At 37.7% G+C, this 24,220-nt stretch overlaps 1 protein-coding gene across 4 annotated transcripts in view; it reads left to right on the top strand.

Moving 5' to 3' along the window:
- The window catches only part of PLEKHA7 (pleckstrin homology domain containing A7), a 158,414-nt gene that overhangs the window by 107,333 nt on the left and 26,861 nt on the right, over positions 1-24,220 (top strand). For 3 of the 4 annotated variants that reach the window (XM_059825747.1, XM_059825748.1, XM_059825746.1), the window contains exons 5-10: positions 659-759; positions 7,919-8,037; positions 10,088-10,573; positions 15,825-16,344; positions 18,687-18,773; positions 21,136-21,189. In XM_059825747.1, coding sequence (XP_059681730.1) covers positions 659-759; positions 7,919-8,037; positions 10,088-10,573; positions 15,825-16,344; positions 18,687-18,773; positions 21,136-21,189 — 1,367 coding nt within the window. Of the gene's footprint in view, positions 1-658; positions 760-7,858; positions 8,038-10,087; positions 10,574-15,824; positions 16,345-18,686; positions 18,774-21,135; positions 21,190-24,220 lie in introns of all 4 variants that reach the window. The other variant, XM_059825745.1, reaches the window with a different exon arrangement.

The raw sequence follows: 24,220 nt of genomic DNA, 5'->3' as shown, positions 1-24,220 counted from the left end.
ACAGAATATGAAGCCTGAATTCATATTTCTAGGCGCTTCATTTCTGCTGCTGATCACTTTCAAACCAGCAGTAATAGAGGTTTCCTAATTATAGCAGTTAGCCTAGATGTAGAATGCTAAATGGAAGGTCCATCATGTTATGCGGCCTGTCAGGGTTGATTTGATACAATAAGCTTTATTCTCAAAGCGTATCCTTCTGTCTGAACCTAAAAAAATCAAACCACCACCCCCCAACCTCAACAAAAAACCAAACTGATCTTTTTCAAAACAAGTCAATCTTGTTTCTTAAAAAATAAAGTATTTTTCTCCATGTGTTACTGGTGTGGAGTCATAAGAAAATTCAGGTCAGAAGGGACTTCAGGAAGTGTCTAGTCCAAGCGCCTGGTGAAAGGAGGATCAGGAAAGAAGTCAGCCCGGGTTGGTCAGGGCTTAACCCAGTCAGGCGTTGAAAACCTCCAAGGGTGACGATGGCACGGCCTCCCTGGTGGGCCTCTTCTGCTGCTGCTGTCCTCATGGGGAAAATTCTTTTCCTTATATCCAGTCTGAACCGCTCCTCTTTCTACTTAATGCCTGTTGTCTGTGTGTCCATAAAGGAGAATGTATTTTTACCCCACTGAAAAGTGCAGTCAATTATTTTCTATTTTATTTTATTCAACAGACAGCAGAGAAGAATCTGTTTTGGGTAGCATACCATTGCCTAGTTATGTAATATCTCCAGTTGGACCTGAAGATCGCATAAATCGCAAATTTTCTTTTAAGGTACAGTTACAAAGCTTACTAGCTAATCATATTTTAAAATGTTTATTTGTATTAGAAAAGGTGCTGTTGTAAACAGAAATATCATCTGCTTTTCTATTTTATTTATATATTTTTTTAAAAGTAGACAGGTTTATTGACTGCCTGTTCAAATGTGACATAGCAGGTTTTGCTGCTTATGAATTGACATTCATATGTCTGTTACTACGTATCTTTAGGGCTTAATAATGTGTCTGTGAGTAAAGATCCTGTTTCTAAAATTAGAAATTAGTATTGATAAGTTGTTCCAGTACTATTTACAAATTGAAAGAAAAGTTGTTTTTTCTTTATAGGGTACTTGATCTCATAGTGGACTGATGGACTTCTGGGTTTGTTGTGTTCTTTTTTAAATAAAATAATTAGCTCAGTTCTCGCGGTTAGAAAATGACAACACTATCTTTTGATGTATAGTTTCCTCATTTCAAAGGGAAAAAGAGTAACCAATATTTTCTCCTTTCTTGGAGGGGAGCTATTGTCATCCTAGGTGACATGGAGTTTTTTTAAAAAAAACCAACGCTTGTTTTGATATAGTTTGAGGTTGGTTTTGTGGTTTTTTTCTTTTTTTCAAAAGAAATTTTAATTGTATAATTTACAGTTCTATTCTTTGTTATAAAAACCTACGAAAATGCAATAGAACAGACATTCCTTCTTGACAGTGGAGAAACCCGACTCCAATTGTCTGAGCTGCAGCACTGAGGCAAAGTTTAGAAACTTCAGTGTATGCTGCACGTTTAAATTCTACTGATACTTGGAGCAGAACCTGGTTTTCTACCAAGCAAATGAGCTATGTACTGGAAATTTTTTTTTTTTTTTCTGATCAGGTATACTGTAGGAGATCTAGAAGGAAACTTTCTCTTTAAATCTTTTCTATGCTGAAATAACTAAGAACGTGTGCTCAGCTTAGACTTTCTCTTGCATTTTGATTTTTGGCATGTTTTAAAATTGTAGACTGCCTTTTGTTGCTTTGTATTCTATTTTCAAGTGGATAATGGTTTGAAATTTATTAAACAAATATTAACTTGGGAAATGTGTTTAAAAAAAAAAAAAGACCCAGTGCACTTTGTGGAAATGTTTATTGTACTGTTTCAAATGCATTGAACATGAGATAGCAGGACAAGCTACAAAGGAACCTTTGTTTAAGAAAAACATTCCACTCCAATATTTAATGAGTGTAATTCATCAAGCCCTCCTCTTCTAGAGCCTTTTCCTAGGAAGAAACACATGCTGAAAGAGAAGGACCCAATGTATTTCTAGGCTTCTGTTTCTCTTGAATACCTGTTAGTGCAGACTGGGGAAGGAGCTGAAGAAAGTAGTGATAGTATCTAGTTGCTTTAGAGTTTTATAAAAAAAAAACCAAACTGCTTTTTATTTTATTGAAAGGATGATTATAAATGTTCATCGAATGTATATTAGGATTATTAACCGGTTTAAAACTACCAGTGATAAGGGGAAAAAAACCCCGTGTATGTGTGTGTGCATATATACACACACGCGCGTGCGTAGTTTCCAAGCAGTATGTTCTATAGGCAAGCTCTCAAGTCACCACTGCTGAGTTGTGCCTCTCCTTTCCTGCGGAGTAGAATCCATGTTTGTGATCATGGTTAAACGCTTTCGGAAGCAATTGTAGACTTCCCTTGTTCCTTTTAGGGTATCGTACCTATATGAGTTCTACCAAGTCTTTAATCTGAGTCTTTTTCTGAAAATCAGCACGAGCCAGTAACCCGAGACTTTCAACAGAGGGTCATTTCTAAAAAGTTGGTACAGAAATAGGGAGTTGATCGCAAAAGAAACTTTATGCTAGAAATCTGTATAAAAAAATCCACAACATAGATTTCACGTATTCGTTTGTTGGGCCAATCTTAACTCTGCTTTAGGTGTTTGATGATTGACTGCAGACTTGATGCTGCAGTTTCATTTTATGTAGAACCAAGTCCTAGGGCAGTAGAAGGATTTTGTAAGATTCCTGTCGCATGGACCCCATCCAACACTGATGTTCAATGGTCATGGAGTCGGCTGTGGGTGAACAGCGGCAGGAGAGTGGCTGTACTGGCATTCCATCACTCACCAGCCATTACCTTATCTAATCGCTTCAGGATGCTTCAATAGCCAGAGCGTAGATGGACATTCTGTCTCATGACGTAGTGCAGCCAGAAATAGAAAACACAAGCAGATTAAGCCCAAAATAAAGATAGGACTTTTTCGCATTTAAGTCGTGAATGAGTGGGAGAACGTGCCATGTCACTTTTTACATTTGGCCTGTCATTTATTCAGATTGTTGTAAGTCCTCTGTTACAATAGAGGTACCGGCTCTCAATTTAAATGGCTGTTTTAAGTAACAATGAGTTTTTGAAGCTAGGGAAGCAGTCAGACTGTGAAAAATGTCAACATTTGTAAACCTGAAGGAAGGAAATTTACTTGCCAAACACATGGATGCTTTTTGCATATGATTCAGTTAGAAGAAGGTTTCCAAAATATGTGCTCACTAGGATATATGTTAAAACCTGCTAACTGTTAAAATGTATACTGTAGGAGTTCTCAAGATTCTTTTCCTTTCATCATCTCCTAAGGCCCAGCTTTAAGCTTTTGTGTCTCTTTGGGTTTTTAACAATTACAGGCCCGCAGAACTGCGTACAGGCTGTTCAAAGGCAAACAAAAACCTACTTTGAGGTAGCAGTATGTATGTTAAATTGTTTTGTTTAGAAACTCTGCTTTTAAGTATTTATCTCGACGTATTTTTCACATTGTCTGTTTGTCCCAAGCAAAGTGCTGTGACTAGCTGTAGGCTACTGTCATTAAGCTGTGTGACAGCCTTTTAGAACTAAGGATCCTTACTGGGTATTTAGTTCAGCAGCTAACATCTTAAAGATATTTAATTAATCTAATCACTGTATTTTTTAATACAGTAATTTTTTGCTGATACAACTGTGAGTGAGCACAAATCCAGTGTATAGATTTTAATGTGAAAAAAGTTGCATAACATTAATATATAGCCGGAAATACTCGTGTGATTAATAGAGAATTGACTGTACTTTTTAGTAATACAACAATTTTAAACATGAGTAGTGTCAATTTATGAAGGTTAATGTCATCACAGTCTCTTTAGAAGCCTCATTGTTCTCAATCACAAAAATGATTTTTAATTGGTCTTATATGTGTTAAAATATATGAGAGAATACTGAATGTAAACTCATTTATATGAATCTGAGAGTAACACGAATTGAGCAACTTGGAAGGCCTGCCAATGTTTGCTGTAAAGAAAACAACAGAACTTCAGGCAAAGACAATGTATGCAAGTATAAGTTTGTATTTAGGTGCGTATTTTGCTACCAAATAAAGTCAGTGAAGGATGCTCTGATGGTCCTGTAAGAGGTAGGAAGTTGCATTGGAGATACAAATGACTCCTTTTTATTTTGATACTACCTTTTAAATTTTTTTCAGAGATACACCTTTTCAGCGTGAGGGCACTCAGAGCCTAGGAAGCCAGGCCAAATCATTACTTCCAGAAGATGCTACTCCAGCTTGTTTTTAAACATCTTTTCATTATTGACACTCTAAGACTTACTAATGGAAGTATCTGTTCATTGCTTAGACCTCCTGGGACCAGGGCAAACTTCTTATCCGTTTCTTTGATCTCACTGGTTTTCCTAAAAAATTTTGACATAGTTTGTTCTTTCATGTTCTCTGGATCATTGTTTCTTCCTTAGGCTCCCATATTGCTTATAAAGCTTCTCTGGGTCTGGGAAGTCAGGGGAAGAAATGCCAAGGGCTCTAAATTTGAGAGGTGCCATTTTAGAATTTGGAAAAGGGAAGGTTCTAGCTTCTCAGAGTCCTGAAAAAGCTCGATATTATTAGAGGGTGAAAGATGACTGTAATGTGCTGTTTATAGTGAAGGCTCAGACTATTATTTCAATTTTTGCTCATAAATGTTTCATAAATATCAAACTTAAGGAGAAGGGAGAACTTCCTGTATTTTATAGCATACTGAGAGGTCCAACTTTGAAAGATTACAATTATTAGAAAACTCCCCTCCCCATCCGTCTGTCCTGTGAACTATAGCTTTTTCTCTCCTAGGAATTTTGAATTATTGGAGGTGAACATAACAGCTCTAGGCATTAGTTATTTTCAGTATAGTCTTTTGTTAAGTATTTTCTTTGGAAACATGAATCTTTTCATGATTTTAACTTGTTTAACTTTTTGTCCTTGTCTTGTCCTATTGATATGCCCTTGGGGGTTACTGTCCATTTCTCCTCTGTGCGTTACGGGAGAGAGACTGCTTTTCTTCTCAGTCTGTCCACCTTAAGGCATCTGAATGCATGAATAGGTACCAATATTATTTTTTTCCCCTGTTGTGTGTATGGTGTACGTATGCGCACGTGCTGTGTTTTAGGCTTTTTAGTATGCTGTAGTCTTCCTAACAGCTATTGATTTAAAAAAAAAAAGAAAAGTACTGCTAGCTTCTGTGTCTGCTAGCAGTGACAGCTACAGGACATTGGCACAAAGTGGCTTTCTTGCATATAAAACACACTACTAATAAGTAACTGAAATATATTTGAATTTTCCTTTAACCAGTTTTATATAATATGAACTTCAGCATGTCGTGTTTGTTGATAATAACACACCATCTCCATTATCCCTTCTGAAGCTATGAATGTTTATGGCTGTGATAGCTTCAGTCTCTCAAGGGAGAATGGTGCAACATACTTCACATTTTTATACCATTTTCACCCATGGCTTCTTAGGCAATGCTTTCAGTTGTGTACATCATGAACCACTGAAAGAGAACCTGAAAGGCAAACGGGTTACATTGATCAGGATGTACAGGTCAATTAAGACAGACAGCTGTTAAATCCATTTATTGATGTGGTACGCAGTCTCCGCAGTTAGTTACCCAAGGTTCTGGGTTTTTTCAGCAAGTATCTAACCATGAATGGTGGGGTCCTACTGTGGCATCTGCAGCAGGGCATACGTACTCTGCTTTTCTGCAGGAGTTCCTTCACTTCTGAATTCTAGTGTCATCTTCTATGGGCTCAACATGGTCTGTGAAGGAACCCTGTAGTCGTATAAGGTCTGGCATTAAAATCACTGATTTCCTTTGCATCTGGAGCTGCCAACTGTTGGTCTGTACTTACACTGGATGCTAACCACAAATTGCAGTGAATTCAGTGCTTCTAAATCATATTTGTTTTGACCATTTGTAAAGGTCTCAAAATGGCCAAAAAAACCCCAAACAAGCCCAATAACAACAAAGAAAACCCAAAGAACTCAGTCAGGCAAAGATGAAAAAATCCTTTGATTCCTAAATACCTAATTGATCAGAGCTACTGTTCCATGTATGTAAGTCCCATTTTCCTGTGTTAAGGTAGGCAGCTAATGGTGGGGAGGGAGAAACCGCCTTGTATTCCCTTATCGGCCAACGCTGTTGGGAAGCAGAGACTCTTTCTAGCAGGAGAAAGCCTTGGACTTCTCTGTGTCACTCTTTCCTCCTCTTCCTTCTCCTCCTCCTCCTTCTTCTAGCTGGCTGCTGTGCTGCAGTCTCGCCCTTTCCACCCCGGCTGTGATGGCAGGCCAGGGACTGGCCCCCGCTGAGACTCTATCCCCACCGTTTGCGAAGCAAACTGAGGCGTCCTTGCTTGGGGCGCAGAAGGCAAAGGCCACGTTTCACACGTTTATAAGGACAGGATGCACTAGAAAGGGAGTAAATTTTCCACAAAACTTGAAGTGCTGTAATAGCAAGCAAATATTTTGCTTTTTGGAGTTCTTGCTACGAGTCTCTAAGGTTATGGTAATTTGGGAAATTCAGGGTAAACAACTGAAATGACAACATTTAGGGAGGACCGCACCAGATTCAATAGCCTGGGTTTTGTCAGAACTATTGCTGTGTTTCTGAAGCCATCTGTGATTGTAGAGTGGGTTTTTTTAGTCTGGAATAATGAGGGGGAAAGGATTTCATCAAAAGAAAAAGACCAATCATTAAACAAATATGTTTAACCTTTAAAAGGAGATGTAGCCAAATTAAAAAGTTGAGATAATTTTTTTTTTCCTTTTAAAAAAAACCCCGTCTCAGCAGTGTTTCATGCCATTAGCTTTGGTGTGTGATAGCAGGTTTAGTTTTATAAAGAGCAATTTAAATTACTGATTTTGGTTTAATATCATTACAAGCGCTTTCAAGCTGAGTATACTGTCTGCAATTTTTTGGAAAGTAAGGAAATTAATCTCTCCTTACTAATTGAAGCACATCTGTAAAGTAACTGAGGAAATACAGGCAAGTGCTTCAGGACTGATATGACTTAGTAGTATCTATACTATCGCTTATACAAAACTGGATGAGATTTGGTGAAATTCACCTAGCCTGGAGTTACAAAGGCATTCCGTATTGAATACATTTGAATATTGAATATATTTATAGAGGAGTTTCCAAATACCTCTAGTTTGTGGTGGAATTTCATGGAGTATTTTGGTGTGCAGAGATACTTGTCAGTATTTTATGCGCTGTGATAATTTCATCGGTATAACTAACGTCTTGTGATTTTACAGCTAATACTAAAGTTCAAGTGCACGCTTTAACCAAAAGATCTTAACATGCGTTATAATCAGTTCATAAGTAAGCAGTTTAATTGCTTGAATTATAAGATTTTTGTCTGTGTTTTGTCTGAATAAATTGCTTTATTAAATGAGCTGGGAAAATTGGCTTGCTTATGCATGTCTCAGTGAGAATTTCTTTAATTTGTTTTGTATGGTATTTATGGCAAATGAAATGTATCAGCTAAGAGCAAATGAAAAGCTGAAATTTCCTACTGTGAAAAACAGAAGTGCTGCACGTTTAGCTGAATAGCGCGAGAAAGAGGTAGAGGAATTTCGGTAAAAATCAGAGTGTTATTTGAGTTTGCACTACAGCCCGTTGTGGCAGTGTAATAACTTTACCCAAATTTCAAGAAAAAGTCAAAGAATCTGGAAAGTTATTTAAAGATACCAGGAAAAGTTACAGTAAATTTTCTGGGGGGGGGGGAAATGAAAGGGCTGTCTGACTCTCATGTCTTTTTTTTTTTTTTTCCCCCCTTTGCAGGCTGTTCATACAGGTATGCGGGCATATATTTATAATAAGAATTCTGTTATTGGCTCTCAGGCAGAGCATTCAGGGATGCGGACATACTACTTCAGTGCAGATACCCAAGAGGATATGAATGGTTGGATCCGGGCTATGAATCAAGCTGCTCTTATGCAAACACGCTCTTCACTGAAGAGGCAAGTTCAATACACAAATTCTTAGCTTTTAAATTTTTTTTAATATATTTTTATATATATAAAAAAATTAGGTGGTGATTTTTGAAAGTGGTATTTGTAAATGTGTGCGTGAAACTCCCATTTTAAAGAAATAGTTCTTTTTCATTTACATTCTGTTGCAAATCAGTTAACTAACATTAATTAAGAAAACCTGGTGTTCAGTATTTGTGTCTACACACAAATTGTGTGCCCACATTTAGTGACATGGATTAATTTCTGTATATATATAATTTCTTAGGGAATTTCAGTTTAAAAGTTACAGGTTTTGTGAGCAAATTCATACACCTGCAACAGACAATTGGCAGCCTTGAGGGGAGATAAATAAAAGGGAAAAGACAGAAGAGTAGCAAGTTGTTTCAAATGACTGTTTAGAACTAGGATTAAAGCACTGTTAAGAGGGAAAAGAATGTTGGAGATGGGTAAATCGTAAGTGCACAGAGCTATAGATATTAACTAATTTATGCAGGTATTAGCTGCTTATTTTTTTACTTACTTTGGTGGCCTTTAGTACTTATAAGAGCTTTTTATGTTTTTCTTGGTGTAGAACAAAAGCACTGTGACAAAAGGAGGATGTCCTTTATCCCATTCTTAATTAGTACTAGAGGCAAACAAATTCAGCTGTGCCTTCATGTGCTTCCAGTTTTTCTCTTCACTTAAAATTGGTGTAGCCTTCTTAATGTCTTGACTTTGGGAATGTGATTCTTTCCTTACAACTCCTTGTGAAAGAAGACTCTGTACTGTGAGACAACCCTGCTTTTAACCCTTGGGGCTGTGAGGATTAAAATGTCATGGTGCAGTTTCTCACTACTGCTTGTTTTTGGCAAATGAGATATAGGCAAAGGATCACATCTCTTCCAGAGCTTTGCATCCTGTGTGATTTTGTGTTAAGGTTTTCTGAATTTAATTTAAATTTCAAATAACATGTAACCTGTTACCTGTTTTTTCTTTATAAGGAAAGAAAATAATTGAAATAAATTGAAAATAATTGAAAGAAAAATTGGGGAAGTCCTGGCACATTAGAAGTATTGATCCAGTGTCCTTCCGCCTAGTAGACTATGCATTTTGAGACACTGAGTAGACTGAAGTGAAAACAATTGTTTCACGGCACTCACTCACAATTCACCCTCCATAAGGCTTTAAAGAAGCTGAACGTAGTTTCAGAGAAGATGAGGTGCTGCTCCGAGATCAATGATACTCCATTGAATTGTAAGAGAAAAAAACGTCTTTGAGAAGCTTATCACTATAAGAAAATTGCAAATAAACTACATTATGTGTCAGAAGCAATATAAAACTTTTAGGATCCTTAGACATTTTATAGTATGTTGTAAGTTTAATATCAAGATTTCCTTTATGGATTTTTTGAAATATTTAGACAATAAAGTAAATAAGGAAACTAGTGTGCATTGCAGCATGAATTAGGAGCAATGGGGATATATATATATTTTTTTATTTATTTTTTTTTCCCCAGGAATAGCCCCCAGGTAAGAAATTCCCTGGACAATGATAGTACTGACTCAGATGCAGATATTGTTCTGTCCTCTTGGCCAGAAATGACTAGGCCCTAGGGCATCTATAAAGATATGAAAGACTTTTTTGACTTTGAAATGAGCAGTTGGCAGTTTTGTTTTGGTTTTTTTGGCTTTCAGTGTTTCCCAGGATAGTAAGTCTTCTCTTTTTTGCAGTTGTTTGTACGTAATATTACCCAAGTTGAACACTTCTTTCATACAATATAAGTATTTTCAGTCATTTTTACAGATGTGTATAAATGATTTCTGCTTCCTTGATAGCACTGTGAAGGTAACTTCTGTCTAACTGGGGTAAGAACTGAGTTTTGCTGCACATACATACTTCTGCTGCACATACACACATACATACACAACATACTTCTGTCAAATTTATCATAGCCTGGAGAAGGTGCTTTTGTGGGTATCCTTTCTGAAATAGTAACAAGACCACATCAACTTTTCACAATTAAGTGGTGGTCATTACTGACATGTATTTTTCTTTTCAGAGAAACTGAAAAAGTGGATCAGCAAGCTGTTCCCCAAGCCAATCATGTGGATGCCTGTAAAGAGTGTGTGAAGGCAGAGATTACAGATACAAAAGAAAGTTATCAAAAATCAGCTGAAATGCTTGGATATGATAAGCGTGATGAGATAAGAAGAGAAAAAGAGGAGGAGAAGCGTTACGTCCACAGAAAAGAAACTCTGGAAGCTAAGAAGGGAAAGGCTAAGCATGCATTAACAGAAGCTGATTCATTATTTCCAGACTTAACGAATGCATCGCGGTCCCAAGTAGCTCAGCCTCAGCCAGCTGAGAAGAATGGAACGCTTCCTAGTTCATTAAGTATGAGTGCTGGCCTAGTGGAGCAGAATGGTACCAGCTCATATAAAAGAGGGTTTGTTCCCAGAACAAATCCAGATAAACAGATTCAAAGAAAAAGTAACATGGCTCAAGTGGAGCACTGGGTAAAAGTCCAAAAAGGAGATACAAAAAGGTTAGTAATAAGCCCATCTTTAACTAGATTGCCAAATGCCGTTGTCTTAAAGGAAAATATGTATTAGTGATATGTTTAGTGCGAATCAGAATGATATTTTACAGAGGCAATATATAACAAAACTTACTTTCTCCTCCAGTGCAGAATGGTATTTTTCAGGTGTTTATCTCATGGGAAAGTCAATATGGGATTGGCTACTCAAATCCCTTTAATGTTGTCACCATATTGCAAATAGAAAAAGTGAGAGAAGAGTGCTTTTTTTACTGTTTTTAATCACTGTGGATGCTTAAAACTTCTTAAAATTTGCTACAATTGAAGAGCTAGAAAGTGAAATGCAGCCCTCAGTTACCTCTTATTCATAAACAACTACACAATATAAGTTAGATAATCATTTGTTTTCCACTTAAAAGTAAAGAATGCTGATCTATTTTTTTTTTCCCCTTCTGTTCCTGTTCCAAACATCCATTCACTCCTCTATATCAGATCACTGCACTCAAAGTCACAGTGTGTGTCACGTATTGAAAGGTCTCTGTATATTCATTTAGTTAATGAAGTGGTCCTAGGATGTTCCCATGGTCTCCAGGATTCTCTTTTCCGTCCCTGAAAATTACAGAAATTGTACCAAGAGGTGGAACACGCGCTGGAATGCTTTTGTAATTTGAAAATCTCATAATTGCTTTACTTTCAAAGTGTACAGTCAGATTAGGTACCAGTTGAAAAAATGAAGTGATGTATATATGTGTCTGTTCAGACTGTCACCCTGTGTCAAGTGGCAGGAAAGACAGTTGGGCTCTGTGCTGCGTATGAGGATTTTGCAAATGTGGGTAACCTACTGAATTAGTACCTTATAAATTTGCTAAAATCTAATTATAATATAGAACAATAGGAGACATTAGCATGTGGTTCTTAGGAGGGAGAAAACATTTTGGGCAGTTTTTTAAATACTTATTGAAGCCAACATTTGTCATTTTCATACTTTCATACTTCTTGATTTTATTTAACATTCTTGTAGACTGCTAGAGTCAGTTTACTTGCATCTTTTTTGCTTGGATATCAATCAGTGCTTCCTGGGAGAATATGACTTTAATGAAAAAAGTACTTGGTATGTTAGTTCTTCTTACATGCACAGATGTATTAGTCTAAAATAATACAGAAAACTATTGCATTAATTAGCCAGTGCTTAAGAAAACTTCTGTTGATGTTTTTCACATCAAGAGTATAGGCAGCGAACAGGTTTGACTGATAGCTAAATAAGTACTGTTTTCTTCCTAATTACTCCTTCCAGTACCTCAGCTTTAGGCGTGTATCAGGTGTAGTGTTAAGATAGTGCTGTTGCAGGTGCCAAGCATTTGTTCTAGATAAAACCAGCTACCTCAGCTGGAGCTGTTAAGTGTTCAGTGAAACTTCACAAGAGTTAACTGCAGTGATGTATCCAAAATCTAACTTCATATATATATATATATATAAATTTTCCTCTTACCTTAAGAACTTTATGTTTCTATTTTAGTTCACTCTACCTTGTTTTCTTTGTCTTTTCCTGCCAAATGCTGTTATATTCTCTGAGTTCAGAATAAATTGCACATTACCTTCCTGAAGATTAATGGATTGATTTTTTTTTTTTTTTTAAATGGCACCTTCTCTCAACCTGCTGTGGTCATTGCAGTGCACTTAACTGATGGATAAAAGTGGCATGTTAGTTGTCAAATGTTTTCTTGATTTCAGGATGTAGAAATTTAAGACAGAGATGATAATTTGATGGCCATTCCATTTTGATTTTAGTAAGTGTGAGGGGACTGCTTAATTTCTTAATGCTCCGTGTTTACTGTTATTCTATCTGAAATGTTAGAAATAAAAAACCTCTGAGGATTTAGAAGCCTTTATAATTTTTGAACACAGGATGAGTACAGTTTTATTTGTTTTCTGGCTTAGGTGTATAAAGATGCAATGCTTGCCAGCAGGTTGATTATGACAAGAAAGAACTCTTTCAGCTAAAGTCTTCACACAAATACAGCAGTTGTTTGTATAATTATTTGCAGGGATTGCACCTTTATATGTATATATAAAAATATAGATATTTAGATGTGTCAAATAGATATTTTACTTCCCCTTTTTCTAAAGCACTCAGAACTGTTTGCTAACTAGTAAATGTTAGCTGTCACTTTAGAGATTCATCTCTCTCAGACAATGAACTGTTAGCAGTGCTACAGTTACGTCCAATGTAGTCATCTAACCCCCCTGTTCTCAGCAAAGGGGAATACCTGCTGCAGTGAGGTTCATGCCAGCCCTTGAGAGAGATCTAGAGAATTGGAAGGAGTTTTGAAAGGAGGCTTTCCAGAGATTTTGGTTTTAAGTAATTAAAGGTCAGGACCATCAAACAGCAGCTGTCCAGTATTAGTCTTTGATCTGATTCCAGTGCCTGGGTAGACATCGTGAATACATAATTGTAAAGAATCTGCTATTTCTAAGGGTTTATTTGCACTTTATAAAAAAAATATAAATCTGAAAAACATAAGCTTAATATTTCCCAACTAAATGCAGTCGTGTTGAGGAATTTCCTTCCTTGCAAATAGAGCCTTAAACGTTTTTTGTTATGCAGAACTTTCTATTCCTTCGTGATTTGCTCAAGGAAGAAATATTACTTGTCTTTGTTAGCTTATGTGCATTTCCATGAATGGGCATACTGTTTCCAGTAATTTTATTTGTTTTCTTTTGAGCATTTATCTTCTCTTTTACAATATCTTCTGTGCGCTTGCTTCCTGTTGCAGACCCTGAATGATTTTCATGGCCAATAATCATGTAATATGGCATCAGGCCATTTTTTCATTCTTCAATGTCTGCTTTCCTTTTTATATTCTTTATACCTCATCATTCAATAGAGGGAGATTCTCAAGACCATCTGCTTTTGCTCATTTTTCCTTTTGATCCCTGAGAAAGCAATTGTCCATAGTCCATTGTGGACTGATTTGGGTCATTCAGGACATTGTTCCTTTCCCGTTATAGAAATTGGTATGTTGTCTTAGTGCCTATTTTTATATAATGCAAATTATTTTTAAGGGTCTGACACCTTGTTTGGTAGAGATGCCACCTGCTTAAAGCCTGTCATCTTAGCTGGAGGTTTCTCCCTACTTCATATACGGAGAAATTGCAACCTGCCTGTATGTAGGCAGTTGCCTCTGAAGTTCAGCTTTGAATACGACTTCCCCTGTGCAGTGTAATGCACATGCAACTTCGTTCTTTTTTCTGGCAGGCTGAAGTATTGTATGAAGCCAGCACTTCCCAGCTACTCAAAGTACTGCTTTCATCCAAACAGTTTTCGTTCCTCTCGGGCAAATGCGTTCTTTTCTAGAAGAAAGGTGTGATTCCCCCCCGCCCCAAAACTCATGGGGTCTTTGTTTTCAGACTGCTTTTGCTCTTAAAGTTGCTAGCCCTGATGACTTCATTGACTGCCATTAATTCCTGCTGATCTCAATACTTTACCCTTTCATGTCCAATTAGAAAATAACCACACGCAGGTGGTTTGCAACATTCAGTAGCTTGCCGACACCTTCATGAGGGCTGCGCTATAGGAGTATAGGAGTGGTCAAGCCCCCTTCCCCTTTTTCCCACAGAGAAATCACCAAAAGGATCTGTCCTAGCTTCGTGCCTGTCTCGGATGTCCTTTCGAAGCATTACCTGCTCCAAGCTTTCTCAGTTCTCATTGCTATCTAGAGAAAACACATTTCTACCAACTGCTTTGATTTTCATGTGGAAGGAGTTGGCAATACAGAGTACACATGATGTAAAGAGCTAGACAAATAAAAGAGGTTACTTGACCACTAAATGCTGATCTTTGAGTTGCCTCTGTTCACACTACTTGCCTGCTTTAACCTTTATTGTGAAATTTGAGGTAACATCAAGGTTCTGCGGTTTGAGAGAGCAGAGCTTTTGTGAATTTGTAATCCTCCGTGCAGCACAGGGCAGTTATTCTGCTTTCTGACATGAGGAATTATGTATCTTCTCAAGAGCATCCATATTTCAAGACAGCCCAACAGTGCCAAATCCTGCAAGTAGAAATAGATGGAGGCACCTACTGAGCAGCAGTTACTGGTAGCAATTCTTTTCTCCCTGCTTCTATTATTCTTGGATGCTGAACAAAGATGTTCCTTTCCATCCTGTCTTTTCTTTCATGTGGAATTCCTGCAGTTCCCACACCATCAGGTCTCCTTCTCATGCCGAGAGTGGAGCCTACCGAGTGGAGTGATGAATGTGCTCTGAGTCTCTCAATTTGTGCGGTTTTTTGTTGTTTTTATTTATTTTTTGTATTGTTGCTCTGTGTCTAGCAGAATGATTTTCTGTTTGGACATCCCAAATCAATGGGCAAGTGACTGCAAGTACAAAACCCCCAGATGGTTAACTGGAGAATCAGAAATTAGACAGGCAGTTTCTTATGCATGGGGCCACAGAAAGATTTTGACTTCAAAGTAGGAGAGGGAGCTACCTACACTTTGTCAAAGCTTTTGCCAATTCTCTCTTAGCTGTCTACAAAAGACTTAGTTTCTACAGTTTAAGTATGTTATGGATGCAGTACTAAAGCCAGGATGTAATGCCTCTGTTTGTATTCTAGTTTGTCAATGAGTTTTGTTGCAAAAAAAGCCTGGCGTTGCTTAAAACAGTAGAACCAGTAGCATTAGGTCAGATGAAAGTAAATTGTACAGACTTGGGGACTTTGAGCAATTTCTTACTTTTTTTTTTTTTTTCACTTCATTGACATGAACAAAAATTATCTGAGATATTCGTTCTGTGATTGGTGAGATTTCTTCTTGCACTTCAAGGTAATTTTTTATACTGAGCACATATTTGTGTTCGTAAACTGCACCACCTACTGGTGAGCTGTCGCTGACGAGTCCTGTGATTTATGGATTTGCTCCTTAAACATGACGATAATTCCTTTCTTCATGTTCTTGACATTCTTTTTGGTCTCAGCATTATTTCTACTAGGTCATCCTAGGTTACACACAAAATCAAAAGCCTATATTTATAATGTTTGCGTCTTTGCATGAATACAGTGTAATGTTTTTGTGCAGGGCAGATTTAATTAATATTACTTTGTTAATATTCCTGTAAATTCTTTTGAAATTACTCTTGTATGTTGTGTCTTGTAGCTCCTATGCTAATGTCATTAGAGATTTTTTTTTATCAGTCACTCCCACACATCAATGTATGCTAAAATTTACCCTCCCCCTTTTTTTTTTTTCCTTCCCCTTCTTTACAGCCTCACTTCTGATCAGACTCTTCCACGTCAGGGTCCCAATCCACCTTTTCCTGAAAACTATCACACTTTGCCAAAGAATACCAGGCAGCCTTCAGGGAGCTCACCACCACCACCAAACCGCAATTTGCCGAGTGACTACAAATACGCGCAAGACCGTGTTAGCCACTTGAAGATGTCCCAGGAGGAAAGGAAAGCAAGTAAGGATGGAACTGTTTGGCAGCTATATGAGTGGCAGCAGCGACAGCAATTTAAACACGGCAGCCCCACTGCCCCACTTTATGTAGGTTCTTCAGATTTTATTGATCGTGGTAAGTCAAAAAGTTCATTAGATGTTCCACGATCAATATCTGTTCCACCCTCTCCATCTGATATTCCTCCGCCTGGACCTCCAAAAAGCTTTCCTCCAAGGAGACCACATACTCCTGCAGAAAGGCTTACAGTTAAACCATCTGACGAGAGACAGACTGTAGACGTTCCTTTTGCAGGGTCACCCAGGAAGATACGAAATCATGCTGTAAAGGTTTGTATACAGTATAACTGATTTCAAACTATTCTGAATGTGGTTTCATACATTGATAATTTAATTTAGTCATTTTAATTGCATCCTTTCTTGTGTATGAAAGATCGTGCAAGTTGTAAAAGTTAATAGAATGAATAATTTTATGCCAAAACTCTTATCTTTCTGATCATTTCAGATTTACTAATTTTTGTTGGTTAGGAAAGGAAAACTGGTGGCACATCACATTGCTTTGGAATATTTTTATTCAAAAACTGGAAGACATAGGTTTAGATGTGTAAAATATACAAATTGTAGTATTTTAATGTATAGAGTAGGTAGGCAAGAATATAAAACTCAGCAGGATGAACTCTTCCTTGATTATTTACTTCACAGAATCACAGAATCACTACGGTTGGAAAAGACCTGTAAGATCATCAAGTCCAACCTAAAAAAAAAAAAAAAACACAAAACAAAAAACCCCAAAAAAAACAAAAAAAAAAACCCCAACCACCACACAACAACAACAAGCCACAACACACCAAAAACCAACCCACCCAACACCACACAGCACCATGTCCATCAGGCTACATCCCACAATGCCACATCCACACGCTCCTTGAATACCTCCAGGGAGGGTGACTCTACCACCTCCCTGGGCTCCACCTCCCTTATGCTTGTAGTCTTCAGTGTTTGCTGCATCTACTTTCTCTACACGTTTTGCTACTGTAGTTAGTCTTACAGCTGATTCAGTTTTTGGTTATGGCTAAAAACATAATGATTTTTCATGCATTTGGTAGTTTAAGCCCTTTGCAGAGCCATTATCATTGGGCTAACCAAAATGAAACAGTGTTGGTCTGAAACTTTAACCTTCTGCAAAATTTCAGTGTGGTTTTTTTGTAGACACTGCTGTACCCCTCGTATCCAGAGGTGACAGAGGTTTCCCTATTGGGTACTCCACAAGGCTCTCCTTGCCTAAGGAAATGAGGGAAATTCAGGATTGACTCAATGTAGAATTTGCTTGTCTTGGTAGCTTTTACATTGGAGTAAGTGCAATGAAAGCCTCTGCATTCGCATAATTCCTTGACCTCAACCATGGGCTCTGATGGGGAAAGTATTTGCAAAGAAAGAGACTTGTAAATTCAGATACCCAGCGTGGGTTCAGGCCCATGACTTTAGGTTGCATGCCAGCTTCATGCACAGTTCAGATACTTTTCCTAGTGTATGTGCGGCGTAGCTGTCGGATGTCTCTCAGCATTTTTAGATTTATAATATTCTGTCAGCGGATGAAATAGTCTAGTGATGTGCAGCACTGGAAATTAATATTTTTTTTTAACTCCTGATTATTTTATACCAGACATTGGTTTCTCCATGTGTAAGTTGAAGGAGCATTACATCCCTTATGAAGGAATGTACAGCAGTCTTTTCCCTTCCTGTGCAATGTAGCTGCATAAAACTTACTCATAAAATAAAACTCTTTTTATGTCATATTGGTTTTGCCAATATAGAGAAACACAGTTTTCCTCATCTGTAAAACTTTTCTGTGAAACTTCTGTAGAAGAGAAAAACGGTCATGTTTTTATATGTAAGCACAGCGTCATTTTACATTTAAATGTATATGTCTACAGAAGTCTGTGATACTCCCCCCCCCCTCCCTGGAATGCTTTATTAAATTCCATTCTGTTACAGTTAAAAAAAAAAAGGGGGGGGGGGGGGGGCAGAACAAAACAGCATTCAGTGAAATTCAGAGACAGGAATAAAAATAAATCATGAGACATTTAGCCTGTCTTGAAGAAAGCCATAAAAGTTTGGCATTAAGAGAAAGATGAAAGAATGGATGTGCAGTAGGTTTTCTTATTATAAGCAGAAAGGGGCAGCTCAAACACGATTATTTAAAACCCCTGGTATTAATGGAACCCATTGCCACAAGGTGTCACTCCTGTCAGTAGCTTCGTGTTCCCTGGCTAAAAGGGCGCGCGCAGTTGTCACGGTGTGGAGTGCGAGCCTGCTGTTGGAGGGCATAAGCCAACCAGCCTTTCTCTGGGAGACGCTGGGGGGGCAACTTTATGAATATTCTTTTTTATTTGCTGGAAGCCATTTTGCATACTCTGCTGAAGCATCTTGTGCTACCAGAATCTGCTGATCTGCCCAGCATCGCAGGTGCTAAATTTGCACTTGTTCATTCGTAAGTTTTGCTTAATCATCAACGGATCTGGCTGGCCCGTGAATGTTACCCTCATCTAAGCATGCTGTGAATTCAAACACAAAATTTGTGGCAGAGGTGCATATCTTCAGAATTTTTCATCAAGTACAGCATAGCGTTCACTTGAGACAATCCTTACAACTCTGGCTGTGGCTTCTTACAGAGCTCAACTCACATTGATCGACGCTCTATGCCTGCTATGGGCTACATGACACATACTGTGAGCGCTCCCAGTTTGCATGGCAAGTCGGTAAGTTGAGAGAGCAGTTACTTTTCCTTTTGTGTCATCATAGTATTGTAGTTAAGTTTTAAAATCCTGCTCATTCCATAGTAGTTGTATTTTTATTAGTTAAAACATAAATAACTTGAATGAGAACTTAATCTTAACCAGCTCCCAGTAAAGCCTGTAGGAATTTTGCTGTTATCTGCAACATGAACAGGGGTGAGCTGTTTGTTATTACAGGATTCAACTTCTATTATGTTTATTTGACCAAATGCAGAGTTAATGAAATAATTGCTTAATCGTGTCAAGTAACTGCTTTCTGGGCACTGAGGTGAAAAATGTAATTACGGTTACTCTCCCTGAAGACTGCTAATTTCCTCTTTACAATGTGTCTAAATACCTGCAGCCTGAAGAGCTAACATTGCTTCTCATTCGATTAAGGAGACATCAGGCTAAGTTGGCTAGTATACGAAATTACACAATCGCACAATTACTGCAGCACTTGCCAACTAATTCCACCTATCAGGTCAGCTGCTGCTTGGCTCATCTGTGCCGTATGACATTCTGTGACTCTGCAAATGCTTCATTAGTGGCATGCTTGAGTCTGTGCTTTCTTGCCCATTCTTCGGTATTCTACAATTCCCAGGTCATTTGCCGTTTTTCTTTGCTACTGTATTTGCTATAAAAGATGAGCGTTTTAAGTTATAGGGCACCAGTGCATATGTTTCAAAGTGTTCTGTATAGTTCCTTTTTATGCTATTTCTGAAAATGCTGCATCTTCAGAAATGTGGGTTAAAACATTAGATAAGTTCATTCTAAAGCAAAACCATTTCTTTGTGCTGCTTCATGATGGGATTGGCTCCCTGTGCCACATGCTGCGTCACCTGCAAATTGAAATGCATCAGCCAGTTTGTACATTCGTATGAGCTTGTAACTGTGTCAGTTCTGCAGGTGAACGTTGGTTCGTAAAAGCTCATGGGCATCTAGGATCATCAGCAGTGCTCTTGATGGCACTGATGTATGAAACTTGTCAATGCGAGATCAAACAGAAATGTACTTCTAGAGCTCTTTGGTTCGTATTAGAGCCTCAAAAATGGAGCCGTCTGGGAATAAAATGTGGTGACTCTTCCTGGAATTGGTGAAGGCTCTGTATTGGCCCAAAACTACAGGAATTTTTTTGAGTTTGGAAGTTTCATTTCCCGACTTACCTCACCTACAGAACAATTGCACTAAGATGGGCAATAGTAACAGGGATTTCTCCAAAAACGGGCAGACTTTCTAGTCGAGTCCTCAGCCAGACTTTAGAAGCTGATCAGACGAGAATTGTAAGTGAACACCTCTAAAGAAATGCAAGAGTAATGTATTGATTTCATGGCATAAAGGATTTTTCTTTTCTTTTTTTAACTACACATTCTCATTGGCTCAAAACTTGAGAAAAGGTATAGTTGTGTTTTTCTTTTATTCTGAAGTTTAATGTACCCAGGATATAAAATCCTGTCAAAATAGCAGTAAAAATTCTAGGAATTTGGGGACGTTTTGGCTGATTACAAAGCACATTTGCAACAGTTAGGTTTTATTTTGTAGCATATTGCAAATGCCTCTCTTGAAAAAAGGAGAAATAACTTTTTTCATGACTTGTGTGCATGCTTTTCTTGAAGCAACTGTCATGCAGATGTTGCTAGATGAATGTAACTATAAAATTAAGCTGATAGCTATTTCAGGTGAGCTGATGCAAAATTAAGCTGATAGCAATTTCAGGGGAGCCAATGAAAAATAAGGATCAAGTTGATCGCTGTTACTTAAAAGGCAAAATGGATTCTCTAATCATATAGGTGAGATCTTTTTCAGTATTATATTCACAAAAATTATTTCATACTTTTCCTGAATAAAGGAATTAATATCTTAAAATGTGTATGAAATGTGATCAAAAGTATTTGAATGATTTGTTATATAATGGCTTCTACTTACATCTGACATTCAGTTAGGTACAAGTCTTCTCTTCTTCTCCCAAAGGGACATGTTATGCTGAAGGACAACACCATAACATTTTCAGTGAAGGGATAGTCAGTAGAAATAGGTCTTGAAAAAATAACTTGAAAATCTATTGTTTCAGGTAGTTACGTGTCTCATTAGAGGTGGAAAACTCAAATCTGTATGTTTGGAGGGTGGGCATGAGGTACTAATATTCTTGGGAAATATTTTGCCCATTTTTCAGCTGTAAATAGCAATATGCTGGTGGAGCAAATGTGCTTTTTTATGTACTTCTTCCTCTGTTATTTTGTTTCCTCTTTCATCCATTTTCTTATATATAACCAATCCAAGTATTTTGAAATTGTTTCAAAATTACCAAATATATTGCATTTTTTTTCCCTATGTACTTAACTTGAAGGCGGATGACACTTATATCCAGTTGAAAAAGGATTTGGAATATTTGGATCTAAAGGTAAGATTTTATAGGAGTCTACTTCCATTTTTTTTTTTAACCCAGTGGTCTTTTGTGTAACATCTTTGTATCTGCAGGTTTTCAGATCACCTTCTGTTCAGAGATGGAAACTGTGTCTTTTGCCATCACTGTTGTGCTTAGAATCTTGAGTGTCTTTTATAGTAGTGACTATACAATTAAAGTACAAACTCGGAAAATGTAGTTGCTTCAGTTTGTAGGGAAAGCTTGTGTTACTGTTATTCCAGATGAATATTATGTGGGTTTAGTAAAATCAGATAAAAAGCTGATACAAAATGTTTACCTGCTGTAGCATTTGAACCAATATGAAGTCAACTGCTGAAAGTTAGAACAGGGTGTTCTTTTAATCCAGATTTTTCCCTTTAAATCTTCTTGAGCTGACTTTTATAATGCCATATTTATAATGTCTTGCTTTCCTGTGAAAATGTGGTTAATTAGCACCTGTCATTGCTTTCAAATGCACCCATTCGTTCATCCATTCGTAGACATAATCTGCTCAAATAATGTTACCTGATATTTCCTCAAAAAAAAAAAAAGTGAAAATATGATATTGAGCATCAAAGCATCTGTCTAAACTAAATTACTTCGTATCTGGTACACCTGATAGTTGGCAATTTGAAAGCAAATCCAGACTTATTAATTTGAGGTTTTGAAGAAAAAAACCCAACAAAACATACAATCATTTTGCTTAGCAAAGCAGGCTCCCACTTTCTGTGGTGTGTAGGATGTCTCACCACATATAAATCATATGGTGTTTCTGAAAATGAAGGTGGAGTGAAAATTGACACTTAGTCATCCTTATTGTTTGCATGTACGTAGTTCTTGCTGATGCCATGGGGCATTGCGTATGTGCAGCTAATGAGCTGACTGGACCTATTAGTACGTGTATTTCAATTTTATGTGATGTTTTAATGGCTGAATATATAACCAAATATATAAATGGAAAATATTGGTAACACGTATTACACATATGTATAGTGTCACATATATAGATAGAAATGTATGGGGACTCCTGATCTTTCTGTGAAAAGAAACTTAATCATAGGATGGTGTGCGTTGGAAGGGACCTTTAAAGGTCATCTAGTCCAACCCCCCTGCAATGAGCAGGGACATCTTCAACTGGAGCAGGGTGCTCAGAACCCCATCCAGCTTGACCTTGAATGTTTCCAGGGATGGGGCATCTCCCACCTCTCTGGGCAACCTGTGCCGGTGTTCCACCACCCTCATTGTAGAACATTTCTTTATCTCTAGTCTGAATCTGCCCTCTTTCAGTTTAAAACCATTACCCCCTGTCCTGTCTCTACAGGCTCTACTAAAAAGTCTGTCCCCATCTTTCTTTCAAGTCCCCTTTAAGTATTGAAAGGCCACAATAAGGTCTTCCCAGAGCCTTCTCTTGTCCAGGCTGAACAACCCCAACTCTCACAGCCTGTCCTCATAGGAGAGGTGTTCCAGCCCTCTGATCATTTTTGTGGCCCTCCTCTGGACCCGCTCCAACAGGTCCATGTCTCTCCTGTGCTGAGGACCCCTGAGCTGGTCGCAGTACTGCTTTTGATGCAGCCCAGGATACAGTTGGCTTTCTCGTCTGCAAGTGCACATTGCCAGTGAATGTCCAGCTTTTCATCCACCACTACTCCTCAAGGCTGCTCTGAATCCCTTCATCCCTCAGCGTTAGTGTTAATGTTAACATTAGTTGCCTTTTGAAAATCTTGACAGTCAAAATGTCAAGTGTGTTTCCATAAGAATGAAATAATTTTTCAAAACGGGCATTTCTTAATAACCTTTCAGTAGTGGTCCGGAAATGTGAAAATTCAGGTCAGGTTGCTGAGAGATTAGAGACCATTTGAAAATTGAGAACATGTCTTTGTATTGGTTTAATCTGTGTTTTGCCACTAAATACAAATTACTGAAGAGATGCTTTGTTTTGCAGTATGAGGAAAAAAGAGTAAAGTGCTGGATGAAATCAAGCAAATTACATATTGATTTGGTAATGGTGGAATATGGCAAATTCACAGTTAGTAGACGTGGTGGTACCTTTCATTTAAGACACTAAAGGCTTAGAAAGCCTTTTAATTCAAGTCTCTCTTTTGACTTCACTGGGCTTTGAGTTAGACCCACTCTGATTAAACAATTTCAAATAGGACTGAAGATTTTAGAACTGGAGTTAAACTTTTTTCTTTTCACTAAGTCCATTATTTCTGAAGATCTCTCTTCCTGGAGGTTTTGAAATACAACAAGTGGATAGACTCTGTATTAGAAAAGTAGAAAGGAAGAGCAAAGGAAAGAAAAACGTGATTTTCCCCACAAGCTTCTAAGATGACTTTGCAAATAAAGTGAAACACAAGTGGTGAAGGAAACATTCACTTTGTGACTATGAAATAAAGTCCAAGGAGGCTACAGGAGGGATGGATGGGCAGCCTCACTTCAGAATATTTTCCAGACATTCATGAACAGTTTATACAAAATATGGATGAGGAAGTATAGGAAAGTTTGTGTCACTAACTATAAATTCCACAACCAGCTGAAGCAAATCTGGGGCTCTCTCAGTGGTTCAGCAGTGGTCCTGCTTCATTATTCTGCAGTCATACTGTAATATCTGAAGCTGTTTAGTTTCTACTGCTGTTAAAAGAGGTTGCTAGTGCAAGCTTGTGTCACATAAATAATGAAGGAAATTATGCATGGCAGGTATTTGTTATGGGAGGAAGGGTAAGTGTGGTTCAAGTAACTTTTTTCACTGAGGTTTTAACTAGGTTGCACAAATCATCAATACAGAGCTCTTGGTGCAAGTGTTACTACATATTACACGACAGAAAATATCTTGCTGTAATTCCCAACACTCTTGAAACTGCAACTGGGCACATCTGAGCAAATCCTATTTTATGTTGTGTGTTTGTATATGTGTGTTGCAAAAATAAAAAAAGTCTTATGGTTGGATGAACAATCTGCCCACGATATGGCAAGATAGGTAGAAATCCAGGTGTAGCTTCTCTAATGGCAAATTATATAGACTATAAAC

This window comes from Gavia stellata, chromosome 17, assembly GCF_030936135.1.
Source record: "Gavia stellata isolate bGavSte3 chromosome 17, bGavSte3.hap2, whole genome shotgun sequence".
NCBI lineage: Eukaryota > Metazoa > Chordata > Aves > Gaviiformes > Gaviidae > Gavia > Gavia stellata.
The sequence above is the reverse complement of the archived record's forward strand: the minus strand, read 5'-3'. Positions and strand labels throughout refer to the sequence as shown.